This window comes from Marmota monax, unplaced genomic scaffold, assembly GCF_021218885.2.
Source record: "Marmota monax isolate L192 unplaced genomic scaffold, Marmota_monax_Labrador192_F-V1.1 WCK01_AAM20220418_F8-fsc00055, whole genome shotgun sequence".
Lineage (NCBI taxonomy): Eukaryota > Metazoa > Chordata > Mammalia > Rodentia > Sciuridae > Marmota > Marmota monax.
The window spans coordinates 5,701,475-5,728,639 of record NW_026695205.1 but is presented as its reverse complement, the minus strand read 5'-3'; the positions used below and the strand labels follow the sequence as shown (position 1 = coordinate 5,728,639).

Here is a 27,165-nt window from a genome sequence, read left to right as displayed (position 1 = left end):
AAAGAAGGTTCACACATCCTCAAGAGTCAGGCAAAGTGTGTAACTGTGAAAACCCGGGCATGTGAATCTCCAACAAAGGACAACCAGCTGGGGATGCAACTTGGTGACTGAGCTCTTGCCTACCAGGTGTGAGGCCCTAGATTTTGATCCCCAACATCAGAGGAAAAAGAGAGAAGCAATTCCAATTAATAAAAAAAAAAACATGTCAAGGCCAAATGAAACCTAGCCAGGGTCCTGTCAAACTGCAGTCGGTTTGTGACCCCTGCTCCAGCCCGGGAGCTTTTGAGAAATGGAGAGGTGAAATTTTCATTAACTGAGGTACGAGTGGCAGTAGGCGGGTGTGTGTCAGGGTAGTCCTGAACAACAAAGTCCTAAACAGTAAAAATGGTCCCCGGCAAATGCCTCTGGTGTCTTCATGGGGACGTGCCCCAACCACGGGCTGCCCACCACTGTCGAGAATTGCCTCCTCTTGCAGTGGCCACAAACAGAGATGAGGAGGACACCCTTTCCTCTCCATGCTCTTTCTTTCACCCCTTTCCTCTTTACTAGTACCCCATCTGGAAAATAGCCAGGTAGCCCGCCCCACACCTCAGTGATGGTCAGCCACACAGGTCTGGCACTCCTCTCCCTGGTACTGCTGGACCACTCGGCTTTCACCCTCAGGCCCAAATCCAGGACCAAGCCAACGCTTAACATCCTTTCACTGAGAGCAGACTGATCCAGGTAAGAAGCAAATCTGCACCAAATGATGCAATTGTGATGTGGGCACGTGTGTGCACGTGGGCACGTGTGTGCGCGTGGGCGTGTGTGTGCGTGGGCATGTGTGTGTACACGCGCACATGCAAGCACAGTGCTGGGAATCAAACCCAGGGCCTTACACATGTGAAGCAAGCATTCTACCACTGAACCACCCCTCAGCCCCCCCATATATATGTATATATATGCATTTCAAGGGAGATAAAATATTTTTTTCAATGTTCTTTGCCCTATACTGACCAAGAAAACACATAAATGGGCATCTTTTTCTTGTTAACCAATACATCATTTTAATTGGTTCAAGAGTAAAGTATAGGGAGAGCAGTAGAGACATCTTGGAAGCATTTTCATTTCAGTAAGAAGGACTTTAGGAGATGTACAGACCCCCCAAATGGTCCTACCTGTAAACATGGTAAGCTGTTCTGAGCTGACCCGAAAAATTCCAAAAAAAATGCAGGCAATACTACAAATGATCAATGATTCTCCTCTAATCATGTCAATGTACATTTTAGAAAGGCCTGGAAAAGGAAATAAAGAATATAAACTACTGGGGTACGTAAACATGATGCCCTTATTCAGGGAACAAAGAGAAGGAAGAGGAGAGAGGGAAATTGACAGAACAGAAGGAGGGGGGCTGGGGTTGTGGCTCAGTGGTAGCACGCTCGTGTGGCATGTGGGTTCGATCCTCAGCACCACGTAAAAAATAAATAAATAAAGGTACTGTGTCCACCTACAACTAAAAAAAAAAAATTAAATGAAAAAGAAAGAACAGAAGGAGGAAACAGCCATGAGTGGGATGGGTCTCTAAGACAATCACAGTCGTCATTTTAAATTTTTCCTTTGTGCCTTCTGAATTTCCAGGGACAGAGGAACATGACAACAGCACTCCTTGTGTTGGCCAATGCCTCCACCATGCCCGAGCTTCAAGATGAGACAAATCTTAGGACTCTCCATTTAACCTGAATACACATGAATCAGACCCCAAAAGAATATCATTGCTGAGTACAAAGTATGATCCAGCAGTTCTCTTCCTGGGTAGATACGCAAGAGAACTTAAAGATGCAAGTCCACACAAAGGTCTGTATGTGGACATTTGTCACAGCTGACTCATCATAGCCAGAAAATAGGAGCAAGTCTGCGTTCATTGGCTAATGAGTAGATAAACACATGCGGTCTCTCTCTCCACAGAAAGATATGAAGTACCTACCAACTTGTGTTATAACTCGGAGGACCGTGAAGCATTATGCTCAGTGAAAGAAGCCAGACACAGAGCCTCTTACAGTAGTCCCCACACCCCCACCCCCCACCATCTGAGGCTTTGCTTTCCATAATTTTATTCACCCGAGGGCAACTATGATCCAAAAATATTAAGTGGAAAAATTCCAGAAATTCCTATGTTTTAAATAACTTATTTTAATATATTGTTACAATTTTTCTAGTCATTATTAGTTATTGTTAATCTAATTTATAAATTTTTATGATAGTTGTATAAGGCAAAGCATTGTATTTATAGGCTTCAGTACTATGCATGGTTTCAGGTACCCACTAAGGGTTTTGGAATGTATCCCTGATGGATGGGGGAGGACAACTATATTGTATGGTTTGATTTATATGATTGTCCAGAGCAGACACATAGATACACACCAAAAATGGAGTAGAGGTTACCAGGGGCTTGAATATCGAATTCTAAATTTCTATCTGATAACCACTTTCTTCCTGAAGGACTTCCTGTACCTCTTTTTTTTTTTTTTTTTTTTGTGGTAGTGGCGGTGCAAGCTGCTGCTGAGAGATTCTATCAGCTACCATACGTTTAAGGAAGTATTTTGCCTTCACTGTAAGTTGTTTTCACTGAGTGTAGAATTTTAATCTGGGAGTGATGTTTTGGTACTCTAAAAATGTTGCCGCACTGTTCTTGGGTTTGCTTGGTTTCTGAAGAGATTTTCTTTATTATAATTGTTCCTCTGTATGTAAAATATCTTTTTCTCAGGCTGTTTTAAATTTTTTCTCTTTATCAAAACTGGTTTTAAGGGATTTATTTTTATGTGCCCTGGTGTAGTTTTGTGTGTGTGTGTGTGTGTTTGTGTGTTGTGTTAGACTTGGGGTTTATTAAAATTCTTCAACTTATGGCTTTAGTTTTCATGAAACTTAGAAAATTTTTATTTATCATTTATTCAAATATTTTTGTTTTTTCCTTTTTCTCTCTTTCTCCTCTTTTGAGACATGTATACCAGGTCACCTGTAGTTGTCCCACACCAATACTCAGTTCACTTGTCCTCTCAGTTCATTTTTCTCTGCGCTTCATTTTGGGTAGTTTCTATTGTGGTGTCTTCAAGTTCACTAACCTGTCTTCTTCGGTGTCTAATCTATCTACAGTGTGGTTTTCATCTCTAGAAGCTTGATTTAGGTCTCTTTTATGTACACATAAAAGAGACTGGTGGGCTAATAAACTAGCTCTCCAAAATTTAAAAATGCCCAATTGGCAGTGCTTGCCAATTCCATGAGTACACACTTCAGCCAATTCTAAGCTACCAATGATTAATAATTGTGTTTGCAAAATTCCTGATTATTTAACAATTGGCCCTTATAATCTGGTATGAGCAGGTTCTACACTATGCTCAACCTTTCCTTTAGTTTTGAACTCTTGGAATATGTCTGTAATAACTATTTTTTGAGAGAAAGGTTCTTGCTATGTTTACCAAGTTGGCTTTGAACCCCTGGGCTCAAGTGATCCTCCTGCCTCGGCTTTCCAAGTAGCTGGGACAGGGGTGCAGCTGCAGGTCCAGCTTGGGATAACAGTTCTAATGTCTGGACTAACTATCATCTGTGTTATTGCTGTGTTCTTTTCCTGATTATTTTTCATGCTGGGTAATTCTTACTAGATTTCAGACTTGTACATTTCCCCTTCTTAGGTACTGTGCATTTATTTCTATAAATATTCTTGAGCATAAGAACATAGTTGAGTTACTTGGAAACAATGTGAACACTTGAGTCCTGCTTTTAAGTTGTGAGCACCAGAGCAGCCTTTAGTCTAAAACTAATCCTTCCCACTACGGCGGCAATAACCTTCCATGGCCTCTCGCTGACATCCCATGAGTTATACTGTGTGGAAGGAAACCTGACGGGAGTTACTCCCTTTTCTCTCCCCAGTGCTGGGCACTCTGCTTACATGCAAGCACTGATACTGACCCAGTCAAAGATCCTTCAAGGCAGCTATGGTCTCTGTGAACTCAGGCTGCCTTGGCCCCACTGGACTCCCGGCTCCAGCACTGCTCAACTTAGAGAAACTACCAGGCTCCAACTAGGTTATCCTCCCCCCACTGACACCTGAAAACTCCTGCCAGGTGGTGAACGGAGGCCAGAGCCATCCAGAGTCCATGGGTCTCTCTCCCTTTTTCTCCCCCACCCCAGAGGAATCACTGTCCTGCGTCATCTGATGGCCAATATCTAAGAACTATTTTTTCATACATTTTGTCCAGTTTTTTAGTTGCTTCAGGCAGGAAGGTAAATTCCACCTGAGCCACAGGGGTATAAAACTAGAGGGCCCCCCCGTCTTTGGTGAGTTAGGGAACTGCGACTGGGGCCAGCCCTGGACTTCTTTTACTTGACAGCAGAAGCCCCAAACTCAAGAACATGTGATCCAGGGTAGCACATTATGCGCCTAATGCAATGGCCAATTGATAGAGAAAGGATTGCACAACTATACACATTTTAAAAGCAGCTGTTTAATATAATCCATCATATATATTTTTATAATTATATTTAATATTATATTTAATAAAATCCATCAAGACCTAAACTGATCACATTAGGCGACAATTTTTTTTAAGTGAAAACAAGACCTAATTAACATTCTGATTTTTTTTCCTTTGAGGTTTTAAAATGTAATTGAGTAAATGTAGAGAAAAGTCATTTTATATTATTATTTCTAAGGACATTATATCTAGTTTAAAAGAAAGGAAATCTCTGCTTTTCGATGTTTGATCTGGAGGTAAAACACCAGAATATTCCAAAGCTCAGGGTCAATGTCAGAGGCGCTCAGGTGTGACTGTGGATTAATATTTAGCTGGTTGTGTCTCTCTTCCTGCTTCATTATCATGGCCCACAAAAAAGGCAAGCTCAGCCGCCCTCACCACCTGCTGCCAAGTCTGTGACGAAGGTACAAACCCCTGCTTCCTCAGGACTGGAGTCAGCACATGGATGTATCTAGTGAGGAGATCCTTTAATTCTTCTCCCAGATTCAGTGAGATGATGAGGGGCAAGTAGAAGTTTGGCAAATGAGGTTGTATGTTTGATTTGTAGTTGTTTTTAACATTAAAACTTGATAGTAACTACTCTTCAGTGTCTTTGTTGTAGAACTAACATATTGGTTCATTGCAAAATTTAGAAAAGGGAAAGAACAAAAATCATCTGAGTCCACAACCCATACACAGCTATTTTAACTTCAAAATCTTTTTTAAGTGTACAAAGAGAAAAATTTAGAGCACAGGATCAGACTCTTGGAGAAATAAAACTACCTTGTAGCAATTTAGAACATTACCGCCAGGAGTATCTAACACCCTTCTCTGCTGTCCCAGGTACAATGAGTGTAAAAATGGGAATATCGCACGGGAAGCCAGGAAGTTTCTCCTCCAGTCATAAGGTGATCTGTTTCCTCTAAATACAACCAGTGCTTTGAAGTTAGTTAGGAAAACATTTGTGAGTCAAAACCAGTAACCATAGCCTCTATTTCATGTTTTTACTGCTATGTTAATAAACATGACCATAGGAGGATATTTCAGGATGAGATCACCTTTCACCTCACTGAGTAGTATGGGAAAAAACACAAGACCCCAAACCCTCTTGGAAATAAGCACTTACTGAAAAAATACATTGAAGTGCCAACCTAAATCTTTACCTCTTCTCTTCAGCTGCCCAACCTGAGTTCTTTCAAAGGGGTACCATTTTTTTGTTGTTGTTGGGTTTTTTATTTTTATTAGTATACATGGACACAATATCTTTATTTTATTTATTTTATGTGGTGCTGAGGATGGAACCCAGGGCCTCACATATGCAAGGCAAGCTCTGTGCCACTGAACCACCACCCAGCCCACCAGGGAACCAGTTCTAATGAGAGGTAGCAAGGCCTTGGAAAGGGGTCTGTATTTTCTCTCTTCATTGGTAAACAAACTCACCAATGTGGAATCTTTACCTTGTGGCTTAGAATTCAGTGGCGGAGAACAATAAGGCCAATTTTTGTCACCTTCCGGGAGGGTCACCTTTCCCTCAATTTTATACCAACCCTGTTTGCCTCAGCTCCTCAGTGACGGCCTTCTCTGCTCTGCCTCCTTCAAGTCCAACAGTGCCCTGCCCTCAAGGACGAGAGCACCAATTCCTGCTCTGCTCAATGCACCACTTATGCAAGGAAAATATAATCAAAAGAAAAGAAAGTACCCTCTTATCTTCAAGGTGAGAAAAAGAAATAAATGTGACATACCAAGAGTTTTTAGTGAGCTCACAGAATGAAGGGGATCCGTAATGCTGAGAGTGATGCTCAAGAGTAAGCAAGATTGAAAATCCCATGACTCCGAATTGAATTTCAGAACCACATATCCAATTATGATGAATGATATAGAAAAGCTAATAAATCCAGTTAACAAAACCTGTGAACCAATTCACAATAAGGTATTAGATTTAATATCCAAAGATGGCATGACTGCTTTTTGTTCTAAGAATAAAATCTTGGTTTTATATACCTATTTTTTTCATTTTGTTATTTTTAATTGACACATAATAACCATACATATTTATGGGATACAAAGTATGCATTGTGTAATGATTAGATCAGGGTAATCAGCATATCCACCACCTCAATTCATCATTGCTTTGTGTTAGGAACACATAAATTCCTCTGTACTCTTCTTTTTTGTAATATATAATAAATTCTTGTTAATTAGAGGCATCCTACTGTGCTAGAACTTAATTCTCCCGTCTAACTGTACTTTGTACCCAGTAACCAACCCTTTTCTCCCCTCCTCTCTACTCTGCAACAGGGACAGGAGACTCCTGAAATGCTTGAGATACAGAAATTTATGCAATTTTCTATTTCTGTAAATACAAGAAACTTATTTTCCAAAATTATCCCTCAGGGGGAAAAAAGTTGTTATTCAGTCCTTTCATTTTCCACCTCTATCTTTTGTTTTATTTTCTGTGAGTCTCTGCAGCTCTCCCTTTGATCTCTTTCACTGAATTAGTTGAGCTCAGCCATCATATTTTCAACTTTCAAGATCTCTTCCTGGTTCTTTGTTCTTTCTATGGTATTACTGCCTCATTCCTTGTTGTTTCTCCAAGGCTATTAGTTATACATATTTGGAAGTTTTCTGTCCCTTATTTTTATCATAAAGAATGCTAATTTGGGAGCTGGGCTTGTGGCTCAGTGGTAGAGTGCTCGCCTAGCATGCATAAGCCACTGGGTTTGATCCTCAACACCACATGAGAATGAAATAAAGATATTGTGTGTCCACCTGTAACTGAAAAATAAATATTTTTTAAAAAAGAATGTCAATTTTGTCAAATGCTCTCTTTATATTTATGGTGATATCACATGACTTTTGTACATAAATCTCTTAAGAACATGAATTACATTGAGATTTTTTTTTAAATGTTAAATTAACCTTATAGTTTTAAATAAACACAATAGGATCATTCTGTTTGATTGTTCGGTGGCGGTTATTGTTTGTGGGTGTTGGGTTTGAACCTAGAGTCGCAAGTGTGCCAGGCAAGCGCAGGGCCTCATCCTCAAACATACTTTTATTATCCCTATGTCCCTAGATACATTGTGCCAAAAAAAAAATAGTGTAGAATTCTTCTAAGTAGGTTTCTGTGAATGAGATTGGCCCATGAAGTTTCTCTTATCATTCTTCTCCAATTTTGGTGTTCAGACTAACCAGGCTTTAAAATAAAAATATGGGAGCATTCCCCCTTATATTGTTGTTTATAAAACATAATATTGGGGTTATCTTTTTACTGAATCACAGGTCTTGCATTTAAAATAGTCCGAGTCTCATATTTTCCTTTTTAGGCGATTCTTATCTACTAGTTCAATTCTAATGGTTACAGAGCCATCAAGGTCTTTTAAATTCTAGAGGAAGCCCTTGGCAAGTTGAACATTTTTAGCAATATTCCAGTTCTCTAAAGTTTTTAAATACTTTTTTCATGGAGAAATTGCCATCAGAACCAGAGGGATGCAACTAAAGCCTTCTTAAAGGGAGATTTGTAATTTTAAATGCATGTATTAAAAAAAGGGAGAAAAGAATAAAGATTGAAAATATCACTAAGATTAAACAGTAGATTAGACAGTGCTAAAGTAAAAGTGGTAAACGGGAAGCTGCATTTGAGGAAGCGGCAGGCGTGCCTTGTTTTCTGTGCTTCTCAGACGCTGGTTTGCTTGTTGCTGTTACCAGCTGAAGGTCCATAGCAACCCTGCAATAGCAATTTTTCCAATAGCAGGGGCTCACCTCGTGAGTCTATGTCACATCCTGGGGTTTCTCAAAACATTTCATTCTTTTCCATTATTTCTGGTCTGTTATGGTTATCTATGAATGGTGACCTTTGATATTACTATTGTGATTGGGGGTGCTACCAACCCTGTCCAAACAAGACGACAAACTTAATCAATAAGTGATGTGTATGTGCTGACTCTTACTCCAGCCAACCATCCCCCCATCTCTCTTCCCTGGGCCCTTTTATTCCCTGAGATCCCGCAATACTGAAAGTAGGCCTGTAAAGTGAAAGGACCTCACACCTCTTCTCACTTTAAATCAAAGGCTGGAAAATGATCTGGCTTTGGGAAGAAGGCCTTGAACAGCCACAGTAGGCTGGAACCTGGACCTCTTAGTGCAAAACAGTCAAATTGAGAATGCAGAGGCAATGTTCCTGAAGGAAATAAGAAGGGTTGCTGCACTGAACAGTAAAAGATAAGAAATCCAGCAGTCTCTTCTTGATAAGGAGACCCTGTTAGTACACAAGATGACAGCAGCCACCGGGTTCCTCTTAGCCAAAGCCCAACCAGAGCAAGGCCCTAACTCTCTTTAATTCTATGAAGGCTGTGAAAGGTGAGGAAGAAGCTTGAAGACCACAGAGGTTGGTTCATAAGGTTTAAAAGAAGGAGCTGTCTCCATAACTGCTGCTGCTGGTGAAGCAGCAAGTGTGGCACAGAAATTGCAGCCTGTCACCCAGAGACCTAGCCAAGGTCATTGCTGAGGACGGCCTGGCCAAGCATTATTTCCAGTTGAGGTGGAACAGCCTTCCCCTGGAGGAAGATGCCATTTAGGACTTTTATAGCTAAAGAACAGCAGTGGACGCCTGGACTCAAGTCTTCAAAGGACAGGCTGACTCTCCTAATGCAGCTGGTGACTTGCAGGGGAAGCCAATGTTCCTTGACCATTCTGAAAATCCTGGTGCCCTTAAGAATCACACTAAATCTACTTTGTCTGTCCTCTAAAATAAACCAACCAAGCCTGGACAACAGCACATCTATTTACATGACTTACCTAATATTTTAAGCCCACTATGGAGACCTATTTCTTGGGGAAAAAAGATTACTTTCAAAATATTTTTGCATTTTGGCAATGCACCTGGTCACTGGGCGCTCTAATGGAGAGTGCAGAGACTAATGCTGTTTTCATGCCTCCTGTCACAACGCCTGTTCTGTAGCCTATGGGTCCAGGGGCAATTTCCACTCTCAAGTCTCGTTATCTAAGGAATACAGCTCATCAGGCTACAGCTGCCATTGCCACTGACTCCTCAGATGGCTCGGGGTCAAGGAAACGGAAGACATTCTGGAAAGGACTCCTCGTTCTAGACACCGTTAAGAATGTTTGTGACTCGTGGGAGAAGGTCAAAATGTCAACCACCAGGAATTTGGAAGAAGTTGATTCCAACCCTCATGGATGACTTTGAGGGGCTCAAGACTACAGAGGCAATAGAAAGAGCTAGAAAGCTGGAAACAGAAGTGGAGCTGAAGATGTGACTGAATCGCTGCAATCTCAGAAGAAAACACGGAAAAGATCTGCCACTCACAGAAAAGCCAAGAAAGCGCGTTCTTCAGATGGAATCCCCTCCTAGTGAAGATGGCGTGCCCAGGGATGGCATGGCAAAGATAGAGCAAACTGTTACACGAACCTGGTTGGGACAGCTGTGGCTGGGTTTGACAGACCAACTACAGAAGCAGCTCTGTGGTGGCAAAACAGCGACCAAACACCTTGGCCCCACACAGAGAAATTTTTTTGTGAAAGGAGGACGCAGGAAACTCCTTTGTCACATTAAGGAATTGCCACAGCAGACCCAGTCTTCGGCCATCACCACCCCTGATCAGTCTGGACATCTTGAATTAATATCAGTTGATTGACTTTTAGCTTTTGGGGGGATTTTGTGTATTTAAGCCTTAAATTTTTTTTGATAGGTAACAGACAGGAGCAGTGGGGACACAAAATTAAGGGAATCATCCTATAAAGTGGGCCCACTGCGCTGATCCCCCCACATATCCTTTCTTTTAAAAACAAATAAACAACAATTTACTTGCAAACTGCCTGGCAAAAGTCAATTGGATATGTTACATTCCTCAGCAAACAACCTGTTATCCACAAGAGAAACGTAGGCCTGAAATGCTGTTAAAGAGAACACAAGTTACCCTGAAAGTTTACACACACCAGATCCCAGAACTCGGGGAGATAAGAATGATGTCCCCAGTCATAAAATCTGCAAGAATAGGTTCAATATAGGATGGGTCAGCATGGGCCACAGTGACCTAGAGTTGTCATGCAGAGTGGGGACTGAGTTGTCCAGCTGTCAGTCAAAATCCAAGAGGTGAACCTGAGCAGGACTCTCTAAACTCCCCTGAACCACCAATAAAACGGGGGGGGGGGCCACACTGTCCTTTTCCTCTCTGAGAGGACTCACTCTCTCTCTTAAGAGTGTCCCCTTTTCCCATACCTTTAATAAACTCATGCCTGCTGCTCTGAGTGACTTGTTTAAAATCTTTCTCTTGTGATCACAAGAACGGGGATGAGAAGGGACTGCCGTGGCTGCCTCAGTTTGGCCACTGATGCATGCCCTGGAACAGAGTGAAAAACTGGGCAGATCTGCAGGTGGCCTATCCCAGGGAGCCTGCTGGCCTCCTGCAGGCTGTATTTGGCTGCCTGCCCCCATAAGAAATAGGGGAAAGATGGGAAGAGAAAAAATGAACTTGATCAAAAGGAGGGAGAGAAACAGCCAGAAGCAGTTATAATTTATAGGAGCAGAAGCCAGGTGACAAACAGGAAATGCACACGTGTAGATTTGGGGAGTTAGTCAGACCACTGGGGGAGAGGGCAGTCTCTACTGTGTTTCCTGGACACCCATCAGGTGGAGGGTTGTAGCCCTTCAGTTTCTACTGTCAGCACCAGCACAGGGGTCCCCCAATTCAGTCTGTTCCAAGCTGAGCCAGGTGTGAGACCAGAACCCAGGTCCTGACATTGATGGATGACTTCTGAGCCACAGTTGGCTTGTGTACAAAATGGAGATGATATTTACCTAGTGCCTTTTCTTGGTGGTCACTAAGCAAATATTAATCCCTCCCCCCAACTCTCTTTAATTAGTGGTTCTACACAATGAAGAGGGTAAAACAACACAAAAGGCAAAATTCATTAATTCATTAATGAGGAATCTGCTATAAAACAATCATTTTTGATCAACTTGAATAAGCAAGAATGGACTGCAGTTTGTTTCAAAATGTGTTCTTACCTGCCACAACACATTCTTGACTATATAAAAATCCACATCCAAAGCAGCCACAAATACAATTAAAGGCAAAAAATAAGAATAAAGCGAAAAACTTGGTGTTCTTAGAAGAGGGTAAACAACTGGATACACCTAATACAAGGCAAATGAGAAATTAGTTTGCTGCCATTCTCAGATCTTAGAAATTAGGTCAATTCTATGTCCATTCATGTAGACTTTAGAATATGCCCATTTACAACCAGTGAGAGATTATCTCCAAGGTCAGCCTCAGAGTCCTAGAGTAGTAGAGACAGTAGAGAGATAGATCAGTTGATAGATACAGAGGCAAATATACAGTCTTCTATTTACCAGGGAATTTTTAGCCATATGAACACTGCCTGTGGAGGGTAGCCAGTTTATAAAATAGTGATGTGCCTACCATCAGTAATACCTGAAATAATTTCAGGTGATTCACAGATAAGCATTTTTTTTTATTTGACTACTAGATATTTATTTTAATTGGCTTTAAGCAGGAAAAGCAATACTGTATAGGTACCTGTGGTTTCATATAAATTTGCTTAAGACTGAAAAAATCCTTCAGTTAATCAGTAGAGAAAAATAATACATAATCGTATAATCGGTTATATAATTAGGAAGGCTGCACATAGCATAATGGAAAACACAACAGTGATTGGTGTGCTGTAAATATTCCCTCCTAAAAAGTTTATTTTGGCCTAGTCAATGGATTAACTATCATTATTTAACCTCTCTGGGTCTCAGTTTCCTCGTGTGCCAAATAAGAACAGAGAACCACTTCTACTGAGTGGCCACAAGAATGAATGTATTAATTCAGGACTTAATTAGTTAATAAATTAGTAAATAATATAATAAACACTCAAAAGATGTTAGCTAGCAAGAGCAGTGGTACATTAAGATGACCAATAGACTCTTACAAACCTGGACAGGTAAAAAGCATTATCTTCATTGTTTAAAAATAAAGAATAAGCAGAGGCAAATGCTTATCAATCATATTGTTATGCAGTTGAAATCAGGAGTTACTAAATCAATGAATTTTTTTCTCTTGCTTGGCTTTTACATGCAATCTGCCTCCTCATGGAAACAACTGCTGTGTGTTATAAGGGGCCTCTGCAGGGGAGATAAAGAAGCCTGAGCAAGGCTGGAAGGCCAGAGACAAGAACCCAGGGAAGCCAACCAACCCCCTCACTTACCAATTATGGGTTTATCTGGACTTTCCCTAATCATTCATCCTTGGTTGTGTTTTTCCATTTGCCAAATATTTTAGACTAGGTGAAGTTTTTTGAATAGCTGTTCACATTTTTTTAAAACATTCATGTTTGGGGATGAGATGAAAGTGGACCTTGTATTTGATATTTGTCCTTTAATTTATTCTCTCATTTATTATACATACAGTACCTCAATAAAATGGTAAGCCAGTTGTCCTGTTATAAATCCTAATACAGAAAGAATGGTCAAGACAATGACTTCAGAATTCTTGAAAAACATCCTCGAGAATCCTAAAAAAAAAAAAAAAATTGCACCATTTAAACATAACTTTTACAGTTTCAAAATGCTAATTACCCTCATTTGATCATTACTCATGTATCAAATTATACCACACTCCATAAAGTGTCAATTTTTAAAAAAAATTTTTAAAGAGTAATTGTGATCACTTTCTGCACTGAGAAAATTCAGAGGGCAGAGGAAAGTAGAATTTTACAAACCACCACTCAGGGCTAGGGTGAAGCTCAAAATAGAAAATAATAACGATTTATAGTTTTGAAACGATTTAATGTTCACTCTAGTTACTTATTTTAAACCTTTCTGTGTGTTATATTATTGTGAGTGAATATCTGATGGTCATTACAAATGCTATTATGTGTAAGACACACAGACTGTAGCATCCCTCACAGGTGAACTTGGAAAATATTGAGGCTTCAACAGCGCCCCACTTGCCAACCCAGCCGACATATTAGGAACACCATATTGGTATCTTACCAATGGATCTGAAGGTGAGAAATAAGGAAAATCCAGTCTTAGTACCTACATCATTCATCTTATTAATAATTGCTCATCCTAAGCTACTTCAATGTATGTTCTATAATTTTTCCTAAAAGCCAGAAATACTTTTAACTGACTCTAACCATAAAGAAAACTGCCATCACAAGACAAGGAACAAAAGGTGCTTGCTTTTCTCTAACTGCATTTTTGAACAGCTGACATTTTTCTTTTTCCGAGGTCTAGAAGCTTTTCTCTAATCGCTGGCGTTGAACTGTGATCAGAGATAAAGCACCTGTGCTATCAAGTGCATTACTGTATCTGCATGAATACCATTTGCCACACCTATTCCATTCTTAATCATTGTTTAAGAGCCTTTATTTGTAAAGGCTTTCCTAGTTTCCTCTGGAAAGTGGGGTAGGAGTGAAGAAAAAAAAATCACATCAGATGCTGTAATAAAATGTGCAAAATTAATGACATCAGCTATGCAAATTGTACCTTTGGGCTTTGCCCAGTTGTCAGGTTTGGTTGGGTCAGGCCTGGCCAGGCAGGCACATGAGGTTCTCTCTCCTCCTTGGTGCCACTCAGACAGTACCTTCATGGCTATACTTACCATGCTGCATGGTAATTCCTGGCTGGCCTGTCCCCACATGAGAGGGCTCCATGAGGCTAAGGACGGTCTCACTCCCCTGGTGTGAGACAGTGCCTACCACACGGCCATGCCCAGCCAATGTGACTGGCTGAAGGAACGTCAGTAGATGCTACTGAAACCTGAGCAAGGCTAGACTGGCAGCATCCAGTCACACGTGAAGAGTCCTGGGCCTCTTCTTTTGATGTGGTTGTGATCACTTTCTGCACCAAGAAAAGTCTCAAAGAGCCAAAGGAAAGTCGAGTTTCACAAACCACCGCCCAGGGCTAGGGAGAAGCTCAATGGCACAGTGCCCACCTTACATGTGCCAGGCCAGGGGTTCCATCCTCGGTACTACAGGGCAGGCTGGGGCAAGGAAACCTACCTCCCAAAACAAGAGTGCCACATATAAGCATCATGAAACGGTCCTTCGTGGTGAGGAAACCAACTGGCCTCCCGCAGAGTAAGTCAGGTGTGGTGCCTTCTTTCGGTGACCAGAAGGAAGAATTCGACATCTTTGCTTCTCCAGACCTTGGAATCCAGAACTTGGTGGATTCACGTGTGTTATGACTTTCTCTGCTACAGACTAACCTGCGATAATGTGCAAAAGAGGAACATGAGGCGAGCCAGGTCTCCATTCACCCCTCCTGCTTCTGTCCAAGGTTGTCCCAACTCAGATCTGAGTGCTTCTCCTCCTGTCCAGGAACACATTACTGTGTCCTGTCTGACCTCTTGCTCCAAGAATATTGGAGCAAGCGCTGGCGTTTCTTCCTCTTACTACTACATGCATGTGGGAGAGGGGCTGTACTGATTCCTGCACTTTCTGTCGTCACCAGGTGGTAATGTGTTTCTCAAAGGCCTGGGCCGAACACTGGCTTTCATTAAGGACATGCACACAGGTGTGGCACAAGATAGGTTCTCCACAAACATGTGAGGATTGAGCCCTTTGAGGGGAAGGAGCAAGGTACCTGGTTCTTCATTCTCTGTGGGTGAAACTCCTTTTAGAATTCCATTTTTCTACTCCAACCCCAATACCCCTTTTGTCTCTCTGCGCTTCATCCAAATCCAAAATAGCAAATAGGAAACAAGGTCAGAGTTGAGTGACAGCCAGTCAAGGTTGGGGTGAGGATGGGAGTGAATAAGGTAAAAGCAAAGGGAAAGACGGAGGGTGAAGTCTGATCACACTGCACTGACTGACCTAGAGACGTCCCCCTTCAGAGGTGCCCCATGACAGGCACATGGCTTGCACATGAATAACTGATTCAACCCCCGACCCCCACTGCAGCTGGTGCCCTGAGGTAGGGCTTAGCCAACCCAAATTCGCAGGGTGGTGCTGAGAAGGACTTCCGTTGTTTCATTTTTCCTCACCATTAGCCTTAACCTACAAACTTCTAGAAGTTTCTAAGTAGCCCAAAGAATACTTAAAGTTTATCTCTGTTCTCTAGTTTGGTACCTGTTTGGTCCACAGGTCACAATAATGCAGATGTGTAGCCAGGAGTGAGTCAGAAGTGGACTCAAAATACTACATCTTCAAGTCACATCACCTGTCCCCCAAGCGGCTCTTCAGGTCTGTGGCATCCTCAAACCGCAAATGTCAATGATCCTAAATCAAGTTCTTCTCCAAACTACCAAGACCAAAGGTAATGCTCTGCCAAGCCCAAGCTGGTTAAATGCTGAGAGCAAGACGGAGGCTCTCAAAATCCCAAAGCCAGCCCCGCCTCTGTTTGCGGGGGACACCACACCAACCGATAGCCAGCAAGACTCATTTCCATGCCCACTTCCCATTGGCTTCTTGCCAACTTGCTCTTCTTCTGATTGGCCGCATGATTGTCCCCACCCCCAATTCAGAAGAAGCTAAATCCTCTGGTCCCAGGGAAGCGCGTGGTTCTTAAGCTCTTGTCTACACCACAACTGTTGTAACCGACCTCCTTGGCTGACCAGCTGGCTGAAATGGCCAAGGATGAAGGGTTTTTCTCCTGCCAACTCTATCCAGTTCAGCCCCGTTTTCAGTCAGCTTTTTCACTGCTGTGACTAAAAGGACCTGACCAGAACAATTGTAGAGGAGGAAAGGTTTATTTGAGGCTCAGGTTTCAGAGGTCTCAGTCCATAGACATCAGGCTCCATTCCTCAGGGCTTGAGGCAGGACATCATGGAGGAAGAGTGTGCTGGGGAGAAGCAGCTCACATCCTGATCAGGAAGCAGAGAGAGGAGCCCCTCTCCAGATACAAATGGATACCCCACAGCCACGCCCCCAATGACCCACCTCCTCCCGCCACTCCCCAGCTGCCTCCAGTTACCACTCGGTTAATCCCACCAGGGATCAATTCACCGATTAGGTCACAGCAAGAACCCAATCGTCTCTCCTCAGACCTTCTCACATTGTCTCACACGTGAGCTTTTGAGGGACCCCTCACATCCAAACCATAGCAAGCCCTAACCCCCTTCAACCCTGCCCTGTCTCCTCTCTGACTCATTTTTACTCCACCTTTTCCATTTTCTCTTCTCTCTCCTTCCCGTTCAATATTTCACATTTCCTTTTTCCTCCCTCCTATTCCTCATTTGCTTTTGGTCCTTAAATTAAAGAAACAATGTCACCCATTCTCTGTGGGAGAACAAATGCATCCCCCAATTTTGTGATCTCTGTTTTTTGCCTCTAATTAACTAAAAACAAATATAGTATAAATGTTTTGTTGTTGTTTTGGGTTTGGGTTTTGTTTGTTTGTTTGTTTGTTTGGGTTAGGTTTGGTTTTTTTGATACCAGGAATTGAACTCAAGGGCCCTTTTTATACTTTATTTCAGAACAGTATCTAAGTTGCTGAGGCTGGCTTTGAAGTGGTGATCCTCCTGCCTCAGGCTCCCCAGCTGCTGGGATTGATCACAGGCATGGGCCACGCCGCCTGGCTAGTATAAATGTTTTTTAAATCAACATTAATCCTCATTTTATAGGTAACTTTCAAGAAGAGCTGAACTTGGCAACTAGCAAAGTCCACTTTTGTGCCTGTGCCGTGTACCCTCTCCTGGGGGACTGAGGAGAACATCACAGCAGGAAGCTCACAAACTCTGCCCTCAGTCTTCTCTAGCACTTAGGTACTAAGGAAAATGACAAAGCCCCAGTTACTAGAGACTAAATAGAATTTCAGTTGACAGCTCTGTACCTGACCCTGAATATAACCACCACTTTGGCATCCACCCAGCAACCCCCCAAATATTCTCTACAACTTTCTATTTTATACAGACTTGTACGGTTGACTTGGGTCTGTTCTTTTAAACCCCTGGACCCCTCCTTGCTGTAAATGCCAGAGGTCATTTTTTTATTCTAATTTGTTACATACGACAGTGGGATGCATTACAATTCATGTTACACATACAGAAAACAACGTTTCATATCTCTGGTTATATACAAAGTAGATTCACACCATTCCTGCCTTCATACATGTACTTAGGGTAATGATGTCCATCTCATTTCACCACTTTTTTTACTCCCAAGAGGTCTTTCTTTTTTTTAATGTCTTATTCCCAGCTGTCTCCTGAGACCTATTCCTTTACGTGCCCATCTGCCTTTACTTAACTCACCCATCTTCCAAGTTCTCGATGCTGTCCCCCACTCTCACCCCCACCTCATCTGTGCAGGTTGTCACCGTCATCTCTCTCAGCACTAAGACTCTCTCCTCGGCTGCACTGCCTCAGGTCATTCTGACTAATGCCCTGTCAGGTTCTCATCTAGTTCCTGTCCCGCCTTGGTCCCCTCAGGCTCACTCAGTCCACCTAACCTGTGGGTGAGACTCCTGTGATTTCAAGTTTCAGAGCTCAGATTCTCCGAATCTCCATACCTCGGGAAAACATGGAGGAGATTTAGAGTCAGCCCTGGCTTTCATGTAGTTCTGAGAGACCATCTTCCCAGTTCCCCTGAAAAAGCCCACCTAAAATCTGAGAGGTTCTCTGTGGCACCATCTTAGGAATTTCTGAGGTCTCAGCAGATAACCTTATAAACCACCACCCTACCCCGCCCCCTCACCCCAGATCTGATATTTTCTCAGAACTCAATTCTTAGTCTGAGAGAATGAGAAGCAACTTTATTTTCAAACCCAATAAGCACTGACCCCTCTATATTTCTTTTGAAGTTCATTTGAAAGCTGAAATGTTCCTTCTCTTCAACTCCTCTCTCTTCTCTCACATTTTAGAAGCAGCCAGGGGGCACTGGCGTGCTGTCCAGAAAGTCCTTGGCAGGATCAGGGTTCATTACTTCAACAACAGTGTGGTCACTCATCTCATAACAAGGCCCTTTTCTCCAGCTCCTAATACATTTTCCCCTTTCCTATAAACTCCCCCAGGCAGCCTCCTAGAGGTCCTGAAGACTTCTGTAAAAGCTCCACTCAAGGCTGGTAGGCTTTCGCTCAGACCCCACCCTGGAAATTTCTGGCTTCTATCTACCATGCAATCCCAAAACCAATGTCACATGTTTTAGGTGTTGTTTTGTCAATTTCTCACTTCCAGTTTCCAAAATGTGCATGTTTTATTGCTTACATAAAAGAACACAAAACTGAGCCTCTTAAAACAACAACTATCATTTATTTAGCTCACAGATCTGCAAATTGGGCAGGGCTCAGCTGAGAAAGTTGGTCTCTGCTACATTCAGCATCAGTTCAGTGGCTTGACTGAAGAATCCACTTTCAGGATGACTCTCTTCTATGCCTGGCAAGTTGGGGAAGGTGGCTGGCTAGAGGGGGCTGTGGCCTGGGCCTGGGGCTGGGGCCTGAGGCCTCTGTTCTTTTCCGTGTGGCCCTCTCCACAGGCTGGTTTCTAAGTGCAAGCATCTTAAGAGAACTAAGCCAAAGCCATGTCACCGCTTATGATCTAGCCTTGGAGAGCACATATAATCACTTTCACTGTGGTCACAGGCCTGCCCAGATTCACCAGGAGAGGACAGATACCCCTTCCTCTCACAATCACAAGGCAAGAACAGCACATGAGAAGGGGGAAGGGCCCGTCTTGGAGAGAGCACGGTCCACCACGTATCAGACTGAACACTGAGGCAACTGCCAGTCCTTCACAACTTGGAGCACCATGAGAGCCTAACTAGCAGCCCAACTGCTTCGCTTAGTCTAGAGCAGCAATTCTCAAAGGCTGGACCACACGTCAGTTCTGACTCATAACAGAAGTTCCATTGTACATGGCAAAATGACAACAAGAAATCTAACATAAAGTTCTAAAATAAAGCTTAATTTATTCAATCTAAAGGGTAATCTCCCCAACTTTTCTGATGTTAAATGTGTTTTATTAAATGAAAGTAGTATAGGCAGTAGTTGTTTTCTTAATGACATCATATCAATCTCCTCCCCCACCTTTTTTTTTTTTTATATTTTTCTGATCAATGAAACACAAAAGTCTAAAGAACCACTATCTAGAATTTATCCTAACAGAATGCCTCTCAAATACTGTGGAGGCTATCTTGAGTTGTTAGTATGTACTCTGAAGTAGTAATTACTCTTGAAGTTCAGGAAAAGACATGCAGCTACCCGGGTAACTGTAACTGAAAGCACAAGGGACTCTAACTCGTCCACAAATCTATTTATACTTCAGCACAACAACAGGCAACAAGAAATACCACCTCTCCAAATAGACAAAAGTTATAGATCTATAGAGATGAATAAATGTTCAGATCCCCACATCAAAGGAATCCTAGAAATGAGACCTAGGAATCCCTTGGTGTCACTGGGTTCACATGCCTGAAAGATAGGACACTCCAGAAAAAACTTAGGAAACAGGTCGCAGCAGAAACCAGACTAGAGTCACAATGCTGGATGTGTGTGACCCGTACTGTTGGAGGAGGAGGAGTTGAAATGGAGCACAGGCATAAGCAAGGTATGGAGAAAAGGTCTGGGAGTCATTTATAAAGACAAGAAGCTCCGGAGATGAATGAAGAGCTCATGAGTTCTTCTAAGAAAAAGGTCGTGTTAACGGTGATTTCATTCACCTACTGTTTACTAATTTACGATCTTACAGCTCTTTAGGTATAAGGAAGAACACAGTCTCTCCCTTCAAAAAGCTCTGAATTCACTTGCAGAGATAAAAGTGTGAACAATTGAATAGAATACAGAATGAGGCTACCCGCCTCATTAGTTCCTTATAATATTGGGGACAGGGAGGGTGATGGGGCAGAGAATTACAAATGCTTCACCAGGGGTCAGGACTGAATTCTGAGAGGTTCCCATGGCTGGGCAAGATAAAGAAGAGGAGGTGGTGAAGAGGGTGGAAAGGCAGATTGTAAGAAAGAACAGGAATCGTGATTGGCATAAAGGTGCCGATACAAAGAGTTTTATAAATCGAGCATTAGCAAATCTATCAAAAGCTACAAAAGGTTTAAGGATAAAGACTGAGAAACAAAAAAAAAAAAAAAAGGGAAAGAGGAGTTTATTTTATTCTAGGGGGTTTCCAGAAATGCTTCAGTGTTCTTTCAGAATCCCAGAGGTTAGACCCAGGATTCCCTCTACTCCCCAGGAACACGCACCTGGAGAGAGGTGCTGTCCTCAGGATCAAGCTCCGAAAGCAGAGTTAGAACAGAAACAACGAAAATACCGCCTGCTCTCCCCGGATTATTGCAGTGCTTACAGACACCATGTGGACAGAGTGGAGCAGACAGAGCTCCTCTGTGCTGTTCTGTAAACCCCTGGGAGCCCACCAGAAATGGGGACATTGCCCTGTGCTGTCGCTCAAGGAAACTGGAACTGCAGTGCTCATGCATAAAATCATCTCAAATTTTAAAAATTTAGGAGACATTTAAAAGTTATCTCAAAATCATGGTTGAGAAAATGTTGAGTGGAAAAACATTACCAAATTGCTCATTTATATTCCTTCTTCCTAAAATGGAAAAACTAGCTTTCAGAGCAAGACAAAGAGGAAAAAGTCACAAGAGCAAGGAATAAATGGGATTTTTTTGGTTAACATTTTCTTTTCTATTAAAATTTCCCTGAAGGTCACAAGGAAATAGAAGATTCAGGGGCTTCACTGAATAAAGAAATAAAAAAATAAGAAAAAAAAAAGATTTTCCAATCTCCAATGGGAAACCAAGTATGACAGTTAAAATCTAGGAAATATAAAACAGAACAGGAGGGATACTGGTGTGGCGTTCCATTATTTCTATGCTGCCGAACCTACAGAATAGGGAGCGCTTCTAAATATAAAACTACACAGATGCGTGTTTATTAATCTAAAAATACAAAGAAGTTAAAGATAAACAGGGATTTTACTCAGAGACTATATCTCACCTTACAGGTGAATTTTAATTTGTAAATAAAAAGTAATACTAAAGGACCCTGATCCAAACAATTTCTATTTCCTTGCTCAAAAATGTCTTCCCATAGATGTTTTTTTTTTCTTTTTTTTTTTTCTTTTGGTACCCGCGGATTGAACCCAGGGGGTGCTTAACCACTAGGCCAGATCCTCAGCCCTTTTTTAAAAAGTATTTTATTTAGAGACAGGGTGTCTCTAAGTTGTTTTAGGGCCTCACTAAGTTGCTGAGGCTGGCTTTGAACTTTCAATCCTCTTGCCTCAGCCTCTGAGCTACTGGGATTACAGGCGTGCACCACCATACCACGCTAAGATTTCCTTCTGAGAGAGGGAGAACATTTCCCCCCTCTGGGAATAACTATCTTTTTTAGATGGAATTCCCCAGTTGATAAAAATTTCTTGTTTCAGTTATACAGAAAATTATTAAGTTTTCTAAGTGGTTTTCAAAGCCTCCATATGTCTTCGTGAATGATTTCTACCCAGTGAGTTCCTGAAGGAAGGAGCCTTTGAAAGCCGTGGAGCTGAGCTTGCAGGAGAGGGGCGAGGCCGGAGTCTGCAGTCAGCAGGCCCCACAGGGGAATAAAGCAAGGATGACTGAGTTTGTACCCGAGCATTTTTATAAAACCCCATATCCAGTTACTTGACCCAAGTGGCATCCATAGGTTTATCTTTGATACTAGAAATAAAATGTACGTTCCGTAGAAAGCGTGAGCTTGACTTCTCTTCTGACCACGCTTAGGTTACAGATTTGCCACTTTTCACTTGACCTGAAAGGAAGCAGATTTTAAAATTACATTTAATTAGCTGTGGCAGAAAATAGATGAAGCCAGTTTCTTAAAAATGAGCAAGGAGGAAGCCACTAGTTCCCGGCTGGTACCTCAACTGAATACTCTCTCCTCCTTTGTTTTTCGAATATGCAAAGCAGGGAGTCACATTTCCCATATCACTGGCATTAGCCTCCCCAGTTTGGCAGTTGACTAGTCATTTTGCATACTCTGTGAACCTCTCTTGTCTCCTTTTCTTCATGTGCAATGAAGACCATTTAGGGGACCCATCAAGATCCCACATTCTATGACATGGAAGTGCTCCTTGGGGGATGTAAACCAGGGGAGAGAGGTGATCCTACTGCAGGGGAGGGTTTGGGCCAGGCCAGGGGCAGTGGTGGAACACGTAGCAATTGAGGTCTAATCCGACCACTCCTGGACTTGTACTAGTCTCTGTACTATATTCTCCCCTATTTAATTCCTCTCTCTTTACACCAAAGCCTATTTAACAGCACTCCACTGCCCAGAAAATAAAGTCCAAACATCTAAGCTTCCTACAGCAGATACTTTTTTAAATATATATATATTTTTTTACTTGTAGATGGACACAATACCTTTATTTTATTTATTTATTTTTATGTGGTGCTGAGGATTGAACCCAGGGCCTCACACTTGCTAGGAGAGCCCTCTACTACTGAGCCCCAGCCCCAGCCCCTTCTTACAGCAGTTTTAATAAAATGATCAAGAGTGAACGCTGCAGCCTTGTCTCCTGTTGTCCTGAAGGGATGACACGGAGCAGCTGGGCATGGGCTCCCCTCTGCTCCCCTCTGGAGCTTTCCTCCTTGCTGGGCTTCCATTCTGGAAGTCCCTTCATATCCCTCCACCCTGGCTTCAAGGGGACAATTCCTCTTGCTCCGTGATGCTTTCTCTCCAGCTTCGGCTTCTCTGAATACATATAGCACTTACTTCACTTTTTTCAGATGTATGTGTGTTACCTACAAACTAGGGGACATTCCAAAGCCTCTGTCTCCCTTCAGGGTCCCAAGGACAGTGCTACCTGAATGCTAACTAGGTGTTAATTAATGACAGTAAGAAATATTCTGCCACATCACCTAGAGGAGGTGCAGGGTCCTGACCTGTTAAAATCCACAACTTTTGATAAACATAAAAAAAATCTTAGGTAAAAGAATGAAACCCCATTTCACACCATGAACAAAAGAAAAACCCACACAAGATGGCTCACAGAACTAAATGTGAAACTAAAACTAAAAACTCTTAGAAGAAAAAGTAGAATTAAATCTTGGTAACCGTGGATTAGGCAACAGTTTTTTAGATATGACACTGAAACCAACAAAAGAAAAAATAGATAAATTATGCTTCATAAAATTAAGATCTTTCATGCTTTAAAAGATATAGTTAAGAAAATGAAAAGATAATCCTCAGAATTGGAGAAGATAACAGAATCATACTTGTGATAAGGGGTTTGTATCCAAAATATATGAAGAACTCTTACACTAAATAATAAAAAGCCAACTGCAGTGGCTTATGCCTGCAACCCCAGCTACTTGGGAAGATCAGGCAAGAGAATTGCAAGTTTGAGGCCAGTCAACAACTTAGCAAGGCCCTGTCTCAGAATAAATAATAAAAAGGACTGGGGATGTAGCTTAGTGGTAAAGCACCCCTGGGTTCAATCCTCAGTATCAACAAAAATAAATAAATAATAAAAAGACAGGGGCTGGGGTTGTGGCTCAGCGGTAGAGCACTTGCCTTGCATGTGCGAGGCCCTGGGTTCCATCCTTAGCACCACATAAAAGTAAATAAATAAAATAAAGGTATAAAGCAAGTATATGCTAAAAAAAAAAGACAAACCAACTTTAAAACGATGAAGAATTAAACATTTCTCCAGAGAAAATATACAAAGGGCCAATAAACACACAAAAGATAATTAGTAATTAGGAAAACGCAAATCAGAACTATGGTAAGATACCACTCCTCAAGATGGCTAAAATGTACAAAAAGACCAAGATGGAGAAATTGGAGACTGCTGGTGGGGATGGAAAATGGAACAGTTTGGCAGCTCCTCAAAAGCTCAGACACAGCTACCACGTGACCCAGCAAGTCCACCTCTATTTATATACCAGAGAAAACTGAAAACGTGTGCCCACACAAAAATTCATAAATAAAAGCCCACAGCAGCATTATTTTAATAAGAAAAAAGAGTGGAAACTTAAATGTCCATCAACTGATGAATGGATTAAATTTGTATCCATACACAGAATGTTTTCAGTTATAAAAAGGAAAGAAGTACTGACACATGTCCCAATGTGGATGAACCTAAAAAACACACTAAGTGACAGATGTCAGCCACAAAAGGCAACACATAGTTTGTTTCTATTTATGAGATGTTCAGAACAGACAAATCCACAGATATATGGACAGTGGATTAGTGGTTGCCAGGGCTTGGGAGGGAGGGATGGGAAGAGTCTGCCAACGATACAGGGTTTCTTTTGCGGGTAGTAAAATTTGTACTAAAATTAGAGAGTAGTGATAATTATATAGCTTTTTGACTATACTGAAAACCACTGAACTGGACCCTTCAAAAAGTTGACTTTTATGGTAGGAGAATTGTATCTCAATAAAGCTGTTATTGCAAGAATCTCAGGTATGCCTCCACCAAGACCCATACACCACCTTCCCACTCTTGAGCATGGTATTCCCACAGCAGATTTTCCTCCAATACATAATTAAAATGCTAAAAAAACATTTTTTAAAATTTTAAATTCTGTTACCCTCTCTCCCTTACACATTTGGAAATCACTGGCCAAAATCAAAGGCATAGTAATCACATAAAACTTAATGACGGATGATAGTCATATCAATATTATTATTAGGCATTTCCTATATAAAGAATTCAGTTGTTATTAGTAGTTTTTATTCATAATGATACCAGGAATCATCATGATACTGTGCCATGGATCAGTGCTGGTAAAAAGTTAATGACTACTTAACGGGTTGTTAAAATCACAGCATCTCAGAAATAACAACACTGAACCTAATTCCATCCTTCTTGACAGTCAGCATCACCTTTTACCTCAAACTTACGTGGCATAGTCATTTTTACAAGGATGGGAGTCACGATATCTTCCAATAGTTGTTTCTGCTCAAAAAGCTCATCAATGGACGCGTCCGGGTGGGTTTCCAGCCACTTGTTTTTTGCCTGACACGCACCGAGGACAATGTTCTAGGGATAGAAATAGAGACTGTATTTTCCACCTATTTGTTGAAAATCAAACTCTACAGTATCTCTAGGAATCTTTCTTTCTTTCCCTGAAGTACCGGGGATGGAACCAGGCACTTGCTTGAGCTAGGGTCCTCGCTGTGTTCTACCTTGGAGCTACAGTCCCCCCACAGTCTCCCCAAACTAGCACAATCCAGGCCTGTGGTTCTGCGTCTGCGTCGGCTAATGCAGTAGCCATTAAAGATGTCTAGCTGTTGAGCCTAGAAATGTGACTAGTATGATTGAGGAAATGGATTTTAAATTTTGTTTAATTTTAAATCATTCAAATTTAAACAGCAACATGTGGCTTGTGGCTGCTGAGCTGAACAGTGCAGCTCTCACATCGTGGGATAGGAGTTAATGAAACTCACCACCAAGAGGCAAGAAGCCCTGTGCTCTCTTCCTAATCCTCTATTTTCTTTAAGCCCTGTGACAAAGAGAAGTGGTTTGCAAAGGCTAGAAAGGGAGCTGATCTCTCCAGTGGTTCACTAGGGGAGGAAGTTCATGACATCCAAGAAAAGCTCCGCCTCACCGGAAACCTCTCTTGACATGCATTGTAAAAACCACCTCACTGCACAATGCAGCAAACTTTTGGTGTCTGACTTAAGACATTTATCATGACATACCTCATAAATATGAACAATGTGACAAAGAATTCAATTAAAAAGTGAAAACAGAGAAAAATGTTCATTGCACTTCGGTTTGTAATAATACAGGGAACTCAATAAGTGAGATGTGTCCTGTCCATACTATAAAGTAGCAACAGATGCAGAAGTGGATTTAGAAAGGTTTCATGAGATATTATTAGGAGCCCAGCATGTCCTCACACCCCTGTAAGCCCAACTAGTAGGGAGACTGAAGCAGGAGGATGGCAAGTTCCAGGCCAGCCTCAGCAACTTAGGGAGACCTTGAGGGCTGGGGATGTGTTTCACTGGTAGAATGCCCCTGGATTCAATCCCCTCTACCCAAAAAAAAAAGGGGGGTGGATATTATTAAGAGGAGGAAAAGCAAATTATAGAATAATATGACTAGTATGATCCCATGTTTTAAAACATTTTTTATACACAATACCTTTATTTTATTTATTTATTTTTATGTGGTGCTGAGGATCGAACCCAGTGACTCACATGTGCAAGTCAAGCGCTCTACCACTGAGCCACGACTGCAGCCCCAATGATCCCATTATTATTTAAAAAAAAAAAATATATATATATATATATATATATATCCCTTATGGATCCCTATTATATATGGACATGCATATGTTTTTATAAGTGAAGAAAAAATATGATGAAATTAGCACAAAATTATTATGAGATCCACATGGTAGAAGACTGGAAATTGAAGCAAGTGTTTTAGTTGTTTCATTTTTTTTTTTTTAGTGATTTCTGAGTACACATTTTGTAACTCAGATAACTAAATTTTAAAAAATTGATAAACTGACTTTTCTAATTGCTAACAAAGCACTATTCCTTTGTACCAAGAAAGTTTTGTTTTGCAGATCTAATAGCTCCAGAAGCTATTCCAATAGAATTTTTCCTTTATGTTGTTTGTTTCACAAGAGATTCTGTAGAGTGTTTTATAAGATTCAAGTGCAATGTGTAACTTATCAAGTTCTCAGAATTGCTGATGTCTTCTTAGCAATGGCTAATTCTTTTTCATATAAATTGTGTCAGAGAAAATTAAATAAATTATGTCAGAGC

General features: G+C 41.5%; 2 protein-coding genes across 3 annotated transcripts in view; both read right to left on the bottom strand.

The window, feature by feature from the left end:
• Positions 1-16,276, bottom strand: part of Slc9c2 (solute carrier family 9 member C2 (putative)) — a 55,413-nt gene extending 39,137 nt beyond the window's left edge. The window contains exons 1-5 of the mRNA XM_046429965.2: positions 14,520-16,276; positions 12,925-13,025; positions 11,515-11,643; positions 6,230-6,395; positions 1,158-1,274 (exon numbers count right to left, since the gene is read on the bottom strand). Of these exons, the coding sequence (XP_046285921.2) occupies positions 1,158-1,274; positions 6,230-6,395; positions 11,515-11,643; positions 12,925-13,025; positions 14,520-14,772 (766 nt within the window). The 5' untranslated portion in view covers positions 14,773-16,276. The remainder of the gene's footprint in view (positions 1-1,157; positions 1,275-6,229; positions 6,396-11,514; positions 11,644-12,924; positions 13,026-14,519) is intronic.
• A 2,407-nt stretch (positions 16,277-18,683) lies between these two features.
• Positions 18,684-27,165, bottom strand: part of Ankrd45 (ankyrin repeat domain 45) — a 32,674-nt gene continuing 24,192 nt past the window's right edge. Inside the window, exons 5-6 of one of the 2 annotated variants that reach the window (XM_046430124.2) lie at positions 25,277-25,426; positions 18,684-22,188 (exon numbers count right to left, since the gene is read on the bottom strand). In XM_046430124.2, the coding sequence (XP_046286080.1) occupies positions 22,180-22,188; positions 25,277-25,426 (159 nt within the window). In that variant the 3' untranslated portion in view covers positions 18,684-22,179. The remainder of the gene's footprint in view (positions 22,189-25,276; positions 25,427-27,165) is intronic. The other variant, XM_046430123.2, reaches the window with a different exon arrangement.